Source organism: Toxotes jaculatrix, chromosome 4, assembly GCF_017976425.1.
Source record: "Toxotes jaculatrix isolate fToxJac2 chromosome 4, fToxJac2.pri, whole genome shotgun sequence".
Lineage (NCBI taxonomy): Eukaryota > Metazoa > Chordata > Actinopteri > Toxotidae > Toxotes > Toxotes jaculatrix.
The window spans coordinates 14,675,118-14,690,262 of record NC_054397.1 but is presented as its reverse complement, the minus strand read 5'-3'; the positions used below and the strand labels follow the sequence as shown (position 1 = coordinate 14,690,262).

Below are 15,145 nucleotides of genomic sequence, written 5' to 3'. Positions count from 1 at the left end.
AACATGACATTCTCGACCAAGAAGCTTTACTGGACTTTACTCATCCTGAGTCGAGAAGATCTGGTCTCTTGACGAGCAGAGAGTCTCGACATCAGACTCACTCTGACTCCCAGAAACAAGCAGCCACTTCTCAGAATTCCTTCTCATTGCAAGGCAAAGTCGGTTTGGGTAAAAAAGAAAATATTTCAAAAGATAAACCAAAGCCTCCGTTGAGGGATTTAGACTTTTCCGCAATCCCTAAACCGAAATCAAACATCAAACAGCAACAGGAATTTCTGCCAAGTGGAGCGACAGGTAGACAAACGTTTCTTCCAGACTCTGTGGGGATTAAGTCTGTTAATGTTGTTCACAGAGAATCTCAGTCAGTGTTTGACGGACTGGCTACTCAAAGGAACTGTGCACACTATCCTCAGAATAGATTTAACTCTCAAAGTGCAGGTTTTGCCTCCAAAAACAATTCGTATGAACAAATATATTCAGAGAGAAGTACAGCTTTGCCCATGAGTCCCAGAATGCCATTTTCCACAGAACCTCACTCGAGTCGGTCGACTGTGTCACCCAATATCGAGACAAGGAGAAGACGATTTGACTTGCACAGTGAAGCAAAAGTGGATACAGCATTTCTATCAGATTCTAATCTCAGACGACCTAAGGAAGACAACAATGCACACACGGTCACAGGAAACTCTTCGCCCACGCTCTTTCAACAAAGTGGAGCATCTCAACACATCAAGTCCCCTCGGAAACACAGGCTCTGGTCGAAGGTCCAGAGTCAAACTGCCCAGATGGACGTTCAGAGCACAGCAAGTCAGTCTGACTGTTTTTCAAAGGATTACAGCTGCCAGTTAAGAGACATCGACCAGAAAATGGAGGCTTCTCAGCGAGCACACAGATTAAATCGACTTCAGACATGTCTGGTGGCGCCTCAGACTCAGGAGGCCTCCCGACCTGCCACTGTTGAGTGCACCACACCACAGAGGGGAAGCTCTTCCAAACCTGACATCCCATCACAAAAACATCCTTCAGATCATGAGCAATCTACTGGGCAAAATAAAAACCACAGAGAGGTGAACCCCAGTGACACAGGGCTAAATCAAACAGATATTTTTGCACCACCTGACCACCACAGCGTGCCCACAAAGCTACTAGAATATCCCCCAGAGAAATGCGTTGTAAGCTGGCCTCCGTCTGTGGCTCGCTGCCCATTTGACACAAACAGCACTGGCGTCAGTTCAAAAGGGGTCTTTGACCTGTCATCCCAGCCACAGCAGAGAGTGTACCAGAGACCAGGAGAGACGACAACAACATCAACCACAGCTTCCCTTCCACCAGACCAAGTGGATTACTCTCTAGCAAACAGAGCATTTATCATGGAGGAACCAGAGGACCCCTATTACGTCACCATGTATTACCCAGGTTCAGTGTATGTGGGTGAGTACAGAGATATCCAAACCACTTGGAGGACTTTAACTGAACAAAAGTCAACAAATTCAACAGAGCACACATGACGGGGACTCTTTCATCTCTTTTTCTTGTTTTTTTATGTGTTTAGAGTAGTAGTTAAATAATTTTCTTTCTAAAGGGGCGGGAATTCAGATGAGGGGGTGGTCAAAGAGGATAGCAGAGGGATTTAAGACGCCGCTGCTTATCAGCAGAGCAACAGACGCTGGTTTGCAGACTCTATCAAAGTGACTAGCATAAGAGGACATACCAAAACAACTTTCCACAAAAAAAAGGCAAACACGACGAAAACATGCAAAAGACGGGCGAAAGCAGAGCAACTCAGAGATAAAGTGTGAGTACTGTGATACAGTTCCTATAACACTTTGAGGAATAATTCCACTAAATTCTACAATATCACAGCAACACTTGCAAAAACTGCGTTATTATTCCTTTTTAAAGTCAGGCTAGCCCATAAATCCTCTATTAATATCACAGGACATAGATAAAAAAACAAACAAACAAACCAACACTAAGTATAAAGAAGCTGTCTCCATCTCCCTGATGAGAATTACAGAAGTATTATGAGATCCTTTAGCATCTCACTGTGCAGTGGTTCCCAGACTTTGTCAGTTTTTAACTGTGTCACACAATTTTTGTCAAAGGATCAAATTTGATGACTCATTCAGTCATTCGACAAAGTCTGAAAAAATAAAACTGTGTAGCAGAAAAATAACATAAATTCTTCTTTCATCATCTTATGACTCCTCAGATTTATCTTCTAGGTGGGTCCTGACCTCCAGGTTGGGAACCATTGTTGTGGTGATTTTATATTATAGTACATTTCACCACTGGTCAAATGTATCTAAGTGCATTTACTCAAGCACTGTACTTGCACTGAACTTTTCATTTACTTGAGTATTTTCATCTTGTGCCACTTTAGTCTTTTACTTCCATAACATTTGAGAGGGTTTTTTTTTTACTCTACTACATTTATCTGTAGCTGTAGCTACAACTAACTTTCAGATTAAGATTTTACATGAAAAAACTCTTGATAAGCTTAACTAGGAGCCAGGCTTGTGCAAAGGAGCTCTGTCACTTTTGATACTTTAAGTACATTTAGATAATACTGATAATACTTCTGTACTTTTGATAAAGCAGGATTTTGAATGCAGGACTTGCAATTGAATATGTTTTACAGTGTTGTGTTGGTACTTAATACTTCTTCCATGAATGTACTTCACTCAAATAACAAAAGCAGAACCTTAACCTCTAAAGGGGCATTTACACTTTTAATTTTAAATTTAAGTAAAGGATCTGAATATTTATTCCGCTATTGCTTCAGTAAAAGTACAAGAACTTTGAATTTTGAACACTGGATCCAGATCAAACTGGACTCGTTTTACCTAATTATAATACAATACAAAATATTCCCTATAAATAGTCTGCATCACTGACACTGGACCAAAAAAATGTCCCTTTGAGGTATTGTTAAACTGCGCGTGCGCGCTGCATCTCCCCACTCCCTCTCCTCTTGTCGCCATGGGAACGGAGAGGGCGGGGGGGGGGGGGGGGGGGGGGGCGCGCTCACGGCCGGAGGGAAGCAGAGGAGCGGTACCCAGACTCATCACATGACCGTTCCTCTTCTTGTTGTCTCTGTGTTGGACATTCATCGTTTGTTGTTGGACCCGGAGCGACGTTAGATCGGTCAGTGCACGAGGAGCCCGTCCTCTCCACGAACAGATTCGCAGGTCGGTTGAACGGGGACTCGGTAAGTGTGACGCTACGTCCGCGCTGCCGAGCCCCGCCGTTGCTAACAGCTAACACGGGGGCTGCCGCTAGCTGCCGTTATCCAGCATGGCTGGAGAGAGACAATGGGGTCGACAGGCTGTGATGGAGCAAACCTCCTGTTTTGTACTAAAAAGCCAGATGAACGCTGCGTTTGACTCCTCTCGGCATGTTTTATCAGGGAGACAGGTCGCAGCTTTCAGGTCACCAGAGCATCAGCAGCTCTTGTATGGTTCAGTCTCCAAGTGGGGTTTGTCTGCACTATGTAGCTCAGAATTAATGCTGAAATCATTGTGCAAATCTCTTGATCTGTCAGTGTGCTGTACGTGTGAAGCAGGGCCGGGTCTAGGAACTTTTGGATTTTGGGGGGGCAGACCAGTGCACAGGTTTAAAGGACAAAGACACATTTGGAAAAAGCAGCATAGATGTCTCAAGTAGGCCTGCAACTGATTTATTTATTTATTTTATTTCCATAAATGTTTAATCTGCTGAATATCTTCTCAATTAATCAAATAATCACTGGGTCGACTAACATGTTACAGATAAGCGATTAGTAGAATTTGAAGCCTTGGTTCTTTGCATTAACAAACCGTACGTTATAAATAGTTACATTGTTTACTCAGTGTATTAAATGAATGTAAAATAAACTACTTTAAATATACTAATATGAAATCATATAAGTTAATAGCTGCTGTTTGTAACTCCCCATATCCTAGAGCCATAGACAGATTATCAGACGCAATGTTTTTTTTACACAAAAAGCTGTCTTTTTATGGTTGTTTAGTGTTGGTCATTGTGTCTCTCTGTGGTCGTTTCTATCTTATTATCGTCATTTGATTGACTTTCCAACAAGAAGTGTTAACAGTCACTTCATTCAGGGGCTCTGGTCCATAGGTCCTGGGTCCGTACCTGGTAGGCCTGTTCAGTAATCCATCCATAATTCTAACAAGCCAACTACCTATCACCTTCTCACCCTGGAAGGGGGCTACTGGGGTGGCCAATCAGGGGGCCAGTACCGCCACTGGCCACCTCTCTGGCCTCGTTCCTGATGTGAAGGGAGCGGGGAGCGAGAGGGCAGACGGAGACGGGAGCAGAGCTGCATGACCACTGAGTGTTGTGAATCAAAGTGACAGCCTCTGCCTCAGTGACCTGTATGATCCGTATCTACGACTGTGGCTGCGCTGACTTGAAGCATAGCAGCAGGCTGTTCCATGTGTACACCCCAGAGGGCTGAGGTTATCAGCATCTTGGCTCAACCTCGTGTCTGTTACTGTTGCCATCTGCCCACACTGTTTGCTTCACCTATGAAAGACTGGTTCATAAATACACACTTTATCGCTTACCCGTAGAGGTGTCAAAGCCACCAAGATAACCCTGGGTGTGTGCTCATACTGAGTACCTCCACCTGACCTTAACTGGATTTTAAGAGGCAGATACTGATACTGATGAATGAGATATGAGAGGTTAAATAAGGATCTACAGGCTATGGATTGTCATTAGTTTTTTTTTACTTTAACACTTCAAGTAAAACATTTTTATGCATTTTTTTTTTAAATGTGACCAAGATATGTTCTTAGCAGAACTAAACTTGTAAGTGCTCTTTGTGCTTCTTAAATAACTGAAACATATCTTTGGCATTTCTGTACGAGAAGCTCTTATCATTTATTGGTCAATACTAATATATGCGCTAGTTTCAGCTGACATGTTGTCCTAGCCTGTCTGTCATTCTAGCTCTTCTGAGTAGCAAACCGATACCTGGCATATAAAGATGTAGTCTAAAAAACTAAACCATATTGTGCACCATTACACTATACGCAATCACAGTGGCTTTAAAAATAAAGTCTGGGATTTTACAATGATACTGATGAAGAAACTGAATCTGAAACTGAATGCTGAAAAGTCAGCATTTCCAGCAATCTCATCTCCAGTTATATTTATAAATTTCAGCAGCAGCATCTGTTGTTAGAAACAAGTGATGCACACGAGAAAAAATATATTTTAGTAATTTGGGTGAACCAGCTTTTTAAGCCTACTGCAGCAGCCCACCTCTTCAGTGTAAAGGGAGGAGAGGCCTCAGCTGCTCTACTGGCCTATTTCTTACTCATGTGGCAGTCTTTCCTGTTGATGAAAAATTGTCTTATTATCCTCCTTTCTATGTCCTCTGTAGACATGTCAGACATAGTTCCTCCGGAAGTGAGACCCAAACCAGCCGTCCCTGCCAAGCCCCCAAATGTGGGTGCTCCTTCCCCCTCCAGTCCCTTCCCGCCACAAGGGCTGGGCATTGGAGGAGGCGGTGGTGTCTCCGCTCCTCCTCCAAGTGGCATTCCAGTCCCAATTGGAAATCACCCCCCAGGCCACGGAGCCAGTCATGGTGTCGGTCACGGTCTGGGACACGGTGCAGGCCACGGTGGGGGGCACGCTGCGGTACACAGCGGAGGTCACGGTCATGCCGTCTCCCACAGCTCCAGTGGGGGATCCACTCTGCTGGGGTACATTGGTATTGATACTATCATTGAGCAGATGAGGAAGAAAACCATGAAGACAGGCTTTGACTTCAATATCATGGTAGTCGGTAAGTCACAGTCGGGTGTGTCTCTGGACTTTGTTCTCGGTGAAAAGTATTTTATTTCACAATTGCACCCTCCTTCTTGTTTCAGGTCACAGCGGTTTGGGAAAGTCAACTCTCGTGAACACTTTATTCAAGTCCCAGGTGAGCAGGAGGAGCGCAGGATGGGCCCGAGATGAGAAGATCCCAAAAACTGTGGAGATCAAATCAATGTCTCATGGTGAGTAAAGGGAGACACAGGGAGAGAGATCCTGTTCCTCCTTTAGAACCAAGACATTTATAGTAGCATTTAATTTGACAGAGCAAATTAATGATCTTTGACCATGTTCTTAAGAGTCCCACATAGCCTACTTACAGTGCATCAGCACACCCTGGTAGCTGCCAAGAAAGCTTGCCGTTTATTTTCAGCTGAGTTACAAATGCACATGGGCAAGTTCTGCATCTCCTGCAGGTGCTTTGTGTGAGATGCGCAGATTGTTTGTTTACTGTGACTGTCTCCCTACTGCCATAGCATGGTGGTCCACTCAAACTAAACCGATTTTTCTTATTCGTTGGTCAGTTGATTTTGTGTGTTTTCTTAAGGATTGTACCTTATGGTTTCTTTAGATGGGTATTCTGAAAACCTTTACTGAGAATCCATTTTCCTACTGAATACTTTGCTCTAAAATAATTATGTACATCCAGAAAGGAGGCTATGTTTCCAGCCCTGTCTGTTTGCATGGCCTCCAAAAGATAATAAATGTATATGACTGAAATTTAGTAGATCACTGGCAGATGACAGATGGTCATTTTACTAGATTTTTAATGATGATCTGTGTCTGGGACTTCTTTTATTACACAGTTGTCAGATACAGTGTCAGTGTGCCAGCGTAAGTTCAAATATTCTGTATTTCCAGGCAAAGTTCACCGCATCTATGGTGCGAAACAGAGTTTGCTAAAAAAAAAAAAGATCAGTCAGGACAAGCAATCGAATCAAAAAGGGGGCTAGGCAGGGAAGCAGAAGGTTAAAAAAAAAAAGTAGGAGGTCATAACAAAAGGACAGGGAACTGAAGCTAAGGGGACACGTACATATTGCTGGGAGCTGATTAGGAGATTGGTAACAGGTGTGCAGGTGAGCGTGGAGGTCAGGTGGTGCTGAATGGCAGGAGACACTGTGAGGGAATGTCAGGTTCTCAAGTGACAAGGCTGACAACAGGAAAATGATGCAGAATATTAAAGGATAGGTTCTCAGTTTCTCAAGTCTGGCTTAAAACAATGGTCAGGTTAACAGCCAGTCTGTCCAGCCCTTCACCCACGTCCTCGGTATGTTCTCTGTCTCAACTAATGCAGGAGTCAGGAGCTTGCTAGACTCTTGCGAGTCAGTCATTGCAACGTCTTCCAGCAGCTAATAGAAGCGTCAGTGCCAGATGAGTATTAAAACCAGAAGCGTGTTCATGTATTGATTTCCAGCCTTGAGATCCTTCTCTGATTAGTTAGAAGCACAATGCTCGCTGTAGAAGTGAATATCTCTGCACTGCACTAAAAATTGTGAACCTTTCCTTTTAAGACCTGGCCGTCTCTAGATGATAATAAACACAGATGACTGTGACATTAAGGAGGCTGCAAGTGTTGTCAAGATTTTTTTATCAGCTACTATATAATGCCTCTATATAATGGCCATGTGTTATATTTATCAGAACAATGAAACTTGAAGTAAATGATGATAAATAATGATTTTCTTACAGTACCATATTTCTGCATCAGCTGTGATGTGTGGCATTTTGTTGCGTGAAATTCTGAGCACTCATTATAAAAAGCTTGACCTTATTTCAAAAACTCCTTTATGACTAAAACTCTGACTGTTTTCATGACAAATGGTATTTAGTCATCAGTCAGTACAAATTGTTCTTGGACCTACGGATTCCCACTGGATTGCTGACGGCTTTTACTTGATGCCAATTAATCAATCCCTGCGAGTAATGTCCTGCGCTATGGGGATTTTCATAATGGAGGGAAGGTGGTTTTCTTTCACATGAGGCTTATGCAAATTTGTTGATCTGCAGCCCACGCAGTATTTGTTCACACATGTACTGTACGTGCATTAGAACCTCTTTTCAGTTTCATCTGACCTTGTTTGACAGACTGAGCTTTTGAAATGGTCTCTCCTGCCTCACATGACGTCTATCATCTTGTAGATTTTTTTCCTTCTTACTCAGAGTGCAGACTTTTAGCTCATCCAGCCAATCTATGTTCGCCTGTCTGTCTACATTTCCATCACAAAAGGACATTTCAAATGAGACACACATTTTACGGCTTATACTCATTATGCTAATATCAGGGACACGTTTCACAGAGAAAGGAGAGACTGATCTATAGATTTAGGCTTTCTCAGCCTAATACAAGTTAGACAGTTGCATAATAGTGACGATTACATAATTTGAAGCCTATAAAGTTTGCTACCATAACACCAGACAACCGCAGAACTAAGAGCTGCATTTCCATGGTAACAACCAATGACCTCTGCTGACATCTGTCACAAAGAGGTAATCAGAGCTCAATTTGTGGCTTGTTGACAATGTTGCAGGGCGAGGAATCAGAATTGTTCCATTCATCACTGAGTTTTGGTCATAAAAACATCCACGTATTTGTGAAATTCTTTTCCATGACGCACAAGCTCTCTGCTGGAATAAACAGAACTGGGCAGCAACAGTCAGCCATGATTTTGTGTTTGAAAGGAGTCCTAAAAAATCTGGAGTTCATAGCAAAGTACTACAAATCAAAGCCAGCGTGTGTCGTATTTAAAAATGTCTGACTGTGACGCCCTTCCCCCAGTGTTAGTATCAAATCAGGCACTTTGGGAGACAGCCATGCATGGCATTTATGAAATCAGTTGGTGACTCCTCAGTGTGTAGCGTGCAGTACTGTTTTCATCATGGCATCTGGGGCTGGTAAAGCCACTGAACTGGCATTTACATGCGTCCTCACTGATTTATCAGCACCAAGGAAACAGTGGTAATGTGTCAAACCCTTGGACCAGGCTCAGTGCTTGGTTCCTACAGTTTACATGATCATGCACACATTGCCTGCGGCTGACAGTGAACTGACATTACTATGCCCTTGCCAATGAGAGATGCTGCCAGAGACACACAGCAGAAGCGTGGCATCATAAAAAAAAATCCTGATCTGATCATTTCTATCAAATGTGCTGTGTTTCTATTTTGAATACTGCTTCCCTGATCGTTCCAAACATAAACATTTGTTCAATATGTTGAAAATGTATACATCAAATGCATATCAGTTTCTTATCTTTTTTTTTATAGTCATTGAGGAGGGCGGTGTGAAGATGAAGCTGACAGTCGTTGACACTCCAGGCTTTGGAGACCAAATTAATAATGACAACTGGTGGGTTTTTCCTACTCCTGGATTATTAAAGCCTCATGAATGTCACCATTACCAAGAACTACTTTTCTCTTGTCACCTTACCTGTATTTTTAGTTTAGGAGGGTGGCAACGGATGGATTTCTCATTGCATTTCATTTTCTCAAGCTGACCTCTTCTCTTCTACCTCCAGCTGGGAGCCTATTTCCAAGTACATCAATGAGCAGTATGAGAAGTTCCTGAAGGAGGAGGTCAACATCACCAGAAAGAAGCGCATCCCTGACACCAGGGTGCACTGCTGTCTCTATTTCATCTCCCCAACTGGACACTCGTGAGTTAAATGTTCTCAGGACCAGAGATTAGTAAAGTAATCAGTCAGACCAGCTTTAAGTATCTGATCTTCAAAGGGACGTGTTTTCAGTAATCTGTTGGCAAAGGCACCCCTAGAGAGAACAGCATTCATACACACACACACACACACACACACACACACACACACACACACACACACACACACACACACACACACACACACACACACACACAGTGTTCATGTCCATTTATCCGAAAGCACTTTGTTTCACATTAACAAAGCCCTATATCAAATGTGCTACTTTATATTGCAGGCAACACGCACCTCTGTCTCTTATCTCAACACTGCACAATTAGCTCCGGCTGACAGCTGTGAAATTGTTCTTTAATGGATAAACGGATACAGTCTTTTGTGTATTACATCCAGTGTATCTCATCCCTCTTAGCCGGGGTAATTGAGACCGACAGTAAATTTTGTATGCAAGCAAACAAGAACTGGGACACAACCTTTGTCCAGTAATAAGCCCAATGCTTTTTCTGAAGCATTCGAACTGTAAATCTTTTGTAACTGCTACAAGACCAGGGAAAGGTAATGAGACATATGAAAGATGACAAATACAATCCCTGTATCCCTCTGCTATTTGTTACCCTGCACACAAACTTTCTGGGAGAATCCCGGCTCCTAAATCTACCGACTAACTCACTGTCCTTCTTTGTCCTCTCTGCTCTTTCTCTCTCTCAGTCTTCGGCAGCTAGACATCGAGTTCATGAAGCGCTTGAGTCACTCGGTCAACATCATTCCTGTCATTGCCAAAGCAGACACGATGACCATTGAGGAGAGACAGGAATTCAAACAGCGGGTGAGTTTCACCTAAGATCATCCTGCTAAAGCTAGCAGATGCTAAAGCTAGATGATAAATCGGCTTATTGCAGATAAACTGATGTCAGTGTAAATATCAGCTGATGTTTAAACAAGAAGAGTCAGTACAGCAATGACAGATATGTTTGAGGTCATTTAGAAAAAGTGTCTTTATTACATTATATGTCCACCGGAGAGCATTGTCAAGGTTCTCAACTTCAAAATGTCCTGCTCAATGCATATCTTGGTCTTTAAAGCTTCTGTAATCAACATTTCAATCAAAATTGTTATATTAACAATCAATCAAATGACTTTTTGTAAATTGTGTAGCTACACAGAATTATCACTTGTCTTTACAGTTCTACAGAGCATTTTAGCATCTTTTTAATGAATAGGTTCGGCTTTACATCCCATACGTTTACTGTTTTGGTGGACTATCGCTGCTGTCATTAGTGTTGTTTCCACATCCAGCATGTGTTTGTCAAAAAAGGAACTGGTAAAGACTAAAACAGTTATCAAGATGATAATATGTCAATGCTCTGTTTATCCTTGTTTCTACTTCCCCCAAGTGGTCAAAAAAATCAGTTAGTTTGAAAAACAAAATTGTTGGATTAAATAACTCTCATATCATTAATGGTGTCTGCCTCAAAGTCCAGTATCGGGCAGACTATAGGTCCCAAAACCTTTCCAGTATGTTGAGTACATATATTTGGTTTAAGTCAGGGCTTAGAGAAAGACATGTCATGTAAAAAGTTTTTTGCTTGTTTGTTTGTTTCCTGGCTTTGTGTTGTGCTGTAGGTAAGAAAGGAGCTGGAGATGAGTGGGATCGAGTTTTACCCACAGAAAGAGTTTGATGAGGACATGGAGGACAAGAGCGACAATGACAAGATCAGAGTAAGTGGTTCTGTTCTTTCCCTCTCACCCATTTGTCCCTTGATTTTCCTCCCCCCTCCCACCCCTTCTTTCCACCCTGCTTGACCCACTCTCTTTCACCCTCATGCACTGCTTCCTCTGAGCAGAATGTCAAGGCTTTAGGAAATGTAGTGTATTTGTTTGATCTCATAAGCCCTGTGCGGCTCTCTTCAGTACACTGAACCATGTTGAAATGTCTGTCCATAGGAGGCGATGCCCTTTGCAGTGGTGGGCAGCGACAAAGAATATCAAGTGAATGGCAAACGAGTTCTGGGGAGGAAGACAGCGTGGGGAATCGTAGAAGGTGGGTGATATGGCCTTTCTTAATAAGAAACATTTCCAGGCGCTTTGCCACAGAGGTGATACTGATAGTTCTAGGTAAAGGACTTGAAATACAAGATGTGACATTTGATTTTTTTTTTCTTGTTACAGTTGAAAATCCCAACCATTGTGAGTTTGCTCAGCTGAGAGATTTCCTGATAAGGTAAAATAGTGTTTTAAATAGCATATTGAAATCTCAATGCAATGTAATGAACTGGAATTAAGGAGTAATTAGAATCAATGGGGTTTTGGGAAATGTTCTCTGCGTTATAGTATTGTAATAGTTATGTGAATATCCCTCTTTCTTAGGTCTCACCTCCAGGATTTGAAAGAGGTCACTCATAACATTCACTATGAAACTTACCGTGCCAAGAGACTGAACGAGAATGGAGGTCTACATCCCATATCCTCCAACGACACCCAAGAAAGCAACCTGTAGTCAGTCAGGGGAGGAGTTCAGACAGAGTGAGAACAGTGCAATGAAGCTGATAGATGAAGCTACAGAATATTATAATCAGTCACCGCAGCATCGCTGCATGCTTGGAAAACATTAAATCTGTAAAAATTTGTGTCATTTAATCACATCAGTTTTTTCTGATTCCAAACTCCCCCCCAGTCGTTTAATCATTTCAGAGACATTCCTATGAATATTTGGATGAACATACAGTCCCGCCCAGAGACAGTGCCATTTTAAAATTAACATGTTATCTACTGCCAATGCTTTGTCATTTATCATTGTCTGGGCAGTATGAGCTTAGAAAGTGCCATGTTACTACGTGTATAAGAGGCTTATTTTTAAGTTTTAGTGTAGCAACTGATGCCTGACTTCAGACAAATGAAATGATTTGCTCTCAATATAAAAATCACAATTCCTATGTAGTAGCGATGCACGAGCCAGCTCTGCAGTTGACTCCTTACAAATTGCTTTTTTTAAAATTCTCATCAGCAGCTGTTCATTTGAAGAAAGAATCCCTGTGGCTTTACTGTCAGGAGGGGCTTAACAAACATTACGAGCACCGCTGCCTCCTTTTATACGCACCCACAAAAAAAAAAACAAATGAAATTTCGCTAATGAAAGTTCCCTTTCTCTGTTTAAGTTTGTGTGTGCAGATCTGAGTACTGAGATGAGAAACAGCTGCAACATCAGTCACATATGAAATGCAATTCTACGGGCAGCTGTGTGTGTGCGTAATTAAAGAGTCCACAGGGTGCATGGCTGTGTGCTCTCCAGATCCTGTGATTCCATGATTTACCGTAATAGAACAAAACACAAACTGAACAGTTTGGGACAATACAGCTCATCACGTTTTGTTTCACCACAGTGGGTACAGAGGAAAGGAAAGTTGACCAGTGCGTTTGTGCAGTGCTCATCTGCATTGGCTATGTTCATGCATACATGCACCCAGTTTTAATGTTAATCCAAAAGACTGCAGTTTTAATTTAAAATGTATTACTTTATGGGAATAGAAGAGGCGCATGGCCAATTAAAAAAAAAAAAAAAACAAATCTCATACTCAGCAGGAGAAAGTTATATTTAGTGTAAAGCAGTCATTGAAAATCGTTAGCCTTTTCTCAAGTTTTTTTTTCATTTAATTAATTTTTCTCCTCATTGTAACCCCTGGCCATTCATGAAAAGATTATTGTGTGAACCCCAAAGAAATCAATCCAATCCACTGGTGTAATCAGTATCAGTCTGATAACGACTTTTGAACAGACAACTGAAAATGATTATTATTTTTTATTTGATGTCATGTGCCATTCAAAGCATTTATTAACATAGGACAGCTCTGACTCAGAGATGAGGACAGTATTTTGCTTAGTTTTGTGTGAATGGCAGTTTAAAATTAAATTCATCTTGTTCACCACTTGGTGGCAGCACTCTGCCACGTAAAAGCAGTGACTCAACAGAACAAGAAATAGGCACTTGGAAAAGCTTTGTGTCTTCTTCTCACATTCTGGCTGTTGAGATTTTTCAGTAGGTTTTTTCATATCTATGAAATTCAGTCTAATTTCCAAGTTAAGTTTACAGAGTTTGGGTCCTCCACTGCTGTCAGTGATAACTAATATGTTTCTCCAGATCAGGTTTACAGGAAGCTTTAAGCTTTAAACCCAATGGTATGCACTCAACGCAGATGTAATTATTCAAAATCAATACATTTATGAAGTTGTAAACATGTTTACCAAGTTATCTTCAGGAACTCAACATTTATACTGTTCTGCCATGTACTGTCTGCAGTAGAGCACAAAGATGCCAAAACTAAGTATTTCAATCTTTCAATATTTACCAACAGTTTTGTTTTAAGTGGAATCATCATTTTATACAATCATACTCCTTTGTGCGATTTTGATATGAAATGTGATGTCTGCAACTAATGATAATAGTTGTCTGTGATTTTAGTGCAGTCAAAGGTTGTCAAGCAGAAATTTGAAATTGTTCGTGTGTGCATGCTTGTGTCCATATTGCCTGTTTGCTTACAGCCAATCTGTTCACACATCACTGCAACTTTACATCAACTTATCAGCTATTTCCGAGTGTGTGGTGTGTACATTAAATTGCTATGTCATGAGGTGAAGCGCTGCTGTCTTAACTCCTGTAACTAAACTGACAGCCCACTATCCACATATCACACATCCCTTTGAAAAAGTAGAACTTCACAATGCAAATTTATTTAGTAACCACTTTTCTCAAAGTTGCTGTGACACATTTAGACATAATTTTCAGTGTTATATTGAGTTATTTATACATTAATGTCTTATTGTAATTTATTCTTGATTTAATAAAAGCACATTTCCATGTTTTTTTTGAAAGCTTTCTTAATGAATGTCTCAATGATGAACAGTTTACATGATTTATAGTACAAATATTTCTATCATACCCTCAAAATGCTCAAGTTAATATTTGTGATATGTTTGCTGTTATCGGTTGTTATTCGTCTCAGTTTTGGAACTGTTGCATGGATTTTAAATATTTACATTCCTGCAGGTATATCATGAATAATGATAATAGAAAGTTTTAGGGAAAACCACCCATCTCTGTGTTTGTATGCTAAGCCTGTAACCTTGATAATATATAAAAACACAACCCTTCACAAATTGGTGTAAAGGAATATGACTCCTTTCCTGTTTGTTTATTTAGCAAAAAGCTACCAATCATGACAGCTTTTTGCTTCTGTGCTCTGTTTCCTATCATAACTGTAATCTGCTGAGCACACAGTATCCATTAACTGTTCTGTAATCTGAATGCTGGCCCTCTAACATTGTCCACTACCAACCCTGTTTGTATCGTGCTTTATATGCTGCATATCCTTCTCCTCCTCTCCTCCATTCCCAGCTATCCTATCTTCCTCCTTTTCCTCCTTTCACCCAGCCCGGCCATCGGCAGGAGGGTCCCCCATACGAGCCAGGTTCTGCTCAAGTTTCTTCCTGTTAAAAGGGCTTTTTCTTGCTACTGTCGCCTTAAGTGCTTGCTCTGGGGTCAGTCTCTGGGTCTCTGTAAAGTGCTTTAAGATAATTTTGATTGTGAAAGGCGCTATATAAATAAAATTTAATTGAATTATTTGAGGCTCACCACCTGCAAGGCTAGTTATAGA

The 15,145-nt window shown here is 41.4% G+C and overlaps 1 protein-coding gene across 2 annotated transcripts; it reads left to right on the top strand.

Annotated features, from left to right (window-relative positions):
• The first annotated feature begins 387 nt into the window (after nt 1–387).
• Nucleotides 388–14,617, top strand: sept3 (septin 3). 2 transcript variants are annotated; one of them, XM_041037090.1, is made up of 10 exons: nt 1,487–1,795; nt 5,396–5,800; nt 5,886–6,014; nt 9,094–9,175; nt 9,345–9,482; nt 10,206–10,323; nt 11,121–11,216; nt 11,442–11,538; nt 11,667–11,718; nt 11,865–14,617. In XM_041037090.1, exons 2-10 carry the CDS (start codon nt 5,398–5,400, stop codon nt 11,992–11,994), a joined length of 1,245 nt encoding a protein of 414 aa, XP_040893024.1. In that variant the 5' UTR covers nt 1,487–1,795; nt 5,396–5,397; the 3' UTR covers nt 11,995–14,617. The 2 variants fall into 2 exon arrangements, with proteins under 2 accessions (XP_040893023.1, XP_040893024.1); XM_041037089.1 differs by lacking the exons at nt 1,487–1,795; nt 9,345–9,482; nt 10,206–10,323; ... (2 more) ...; nt 11,667–11,718; nt 11,865–14,617 and adding an exon at nt 388–1,431 and having other exon boundaries at nt 7,124–9,117.
• The last annotated feature ends 528 nt before the right edge of the window (nt 14,618–15,145 follow it).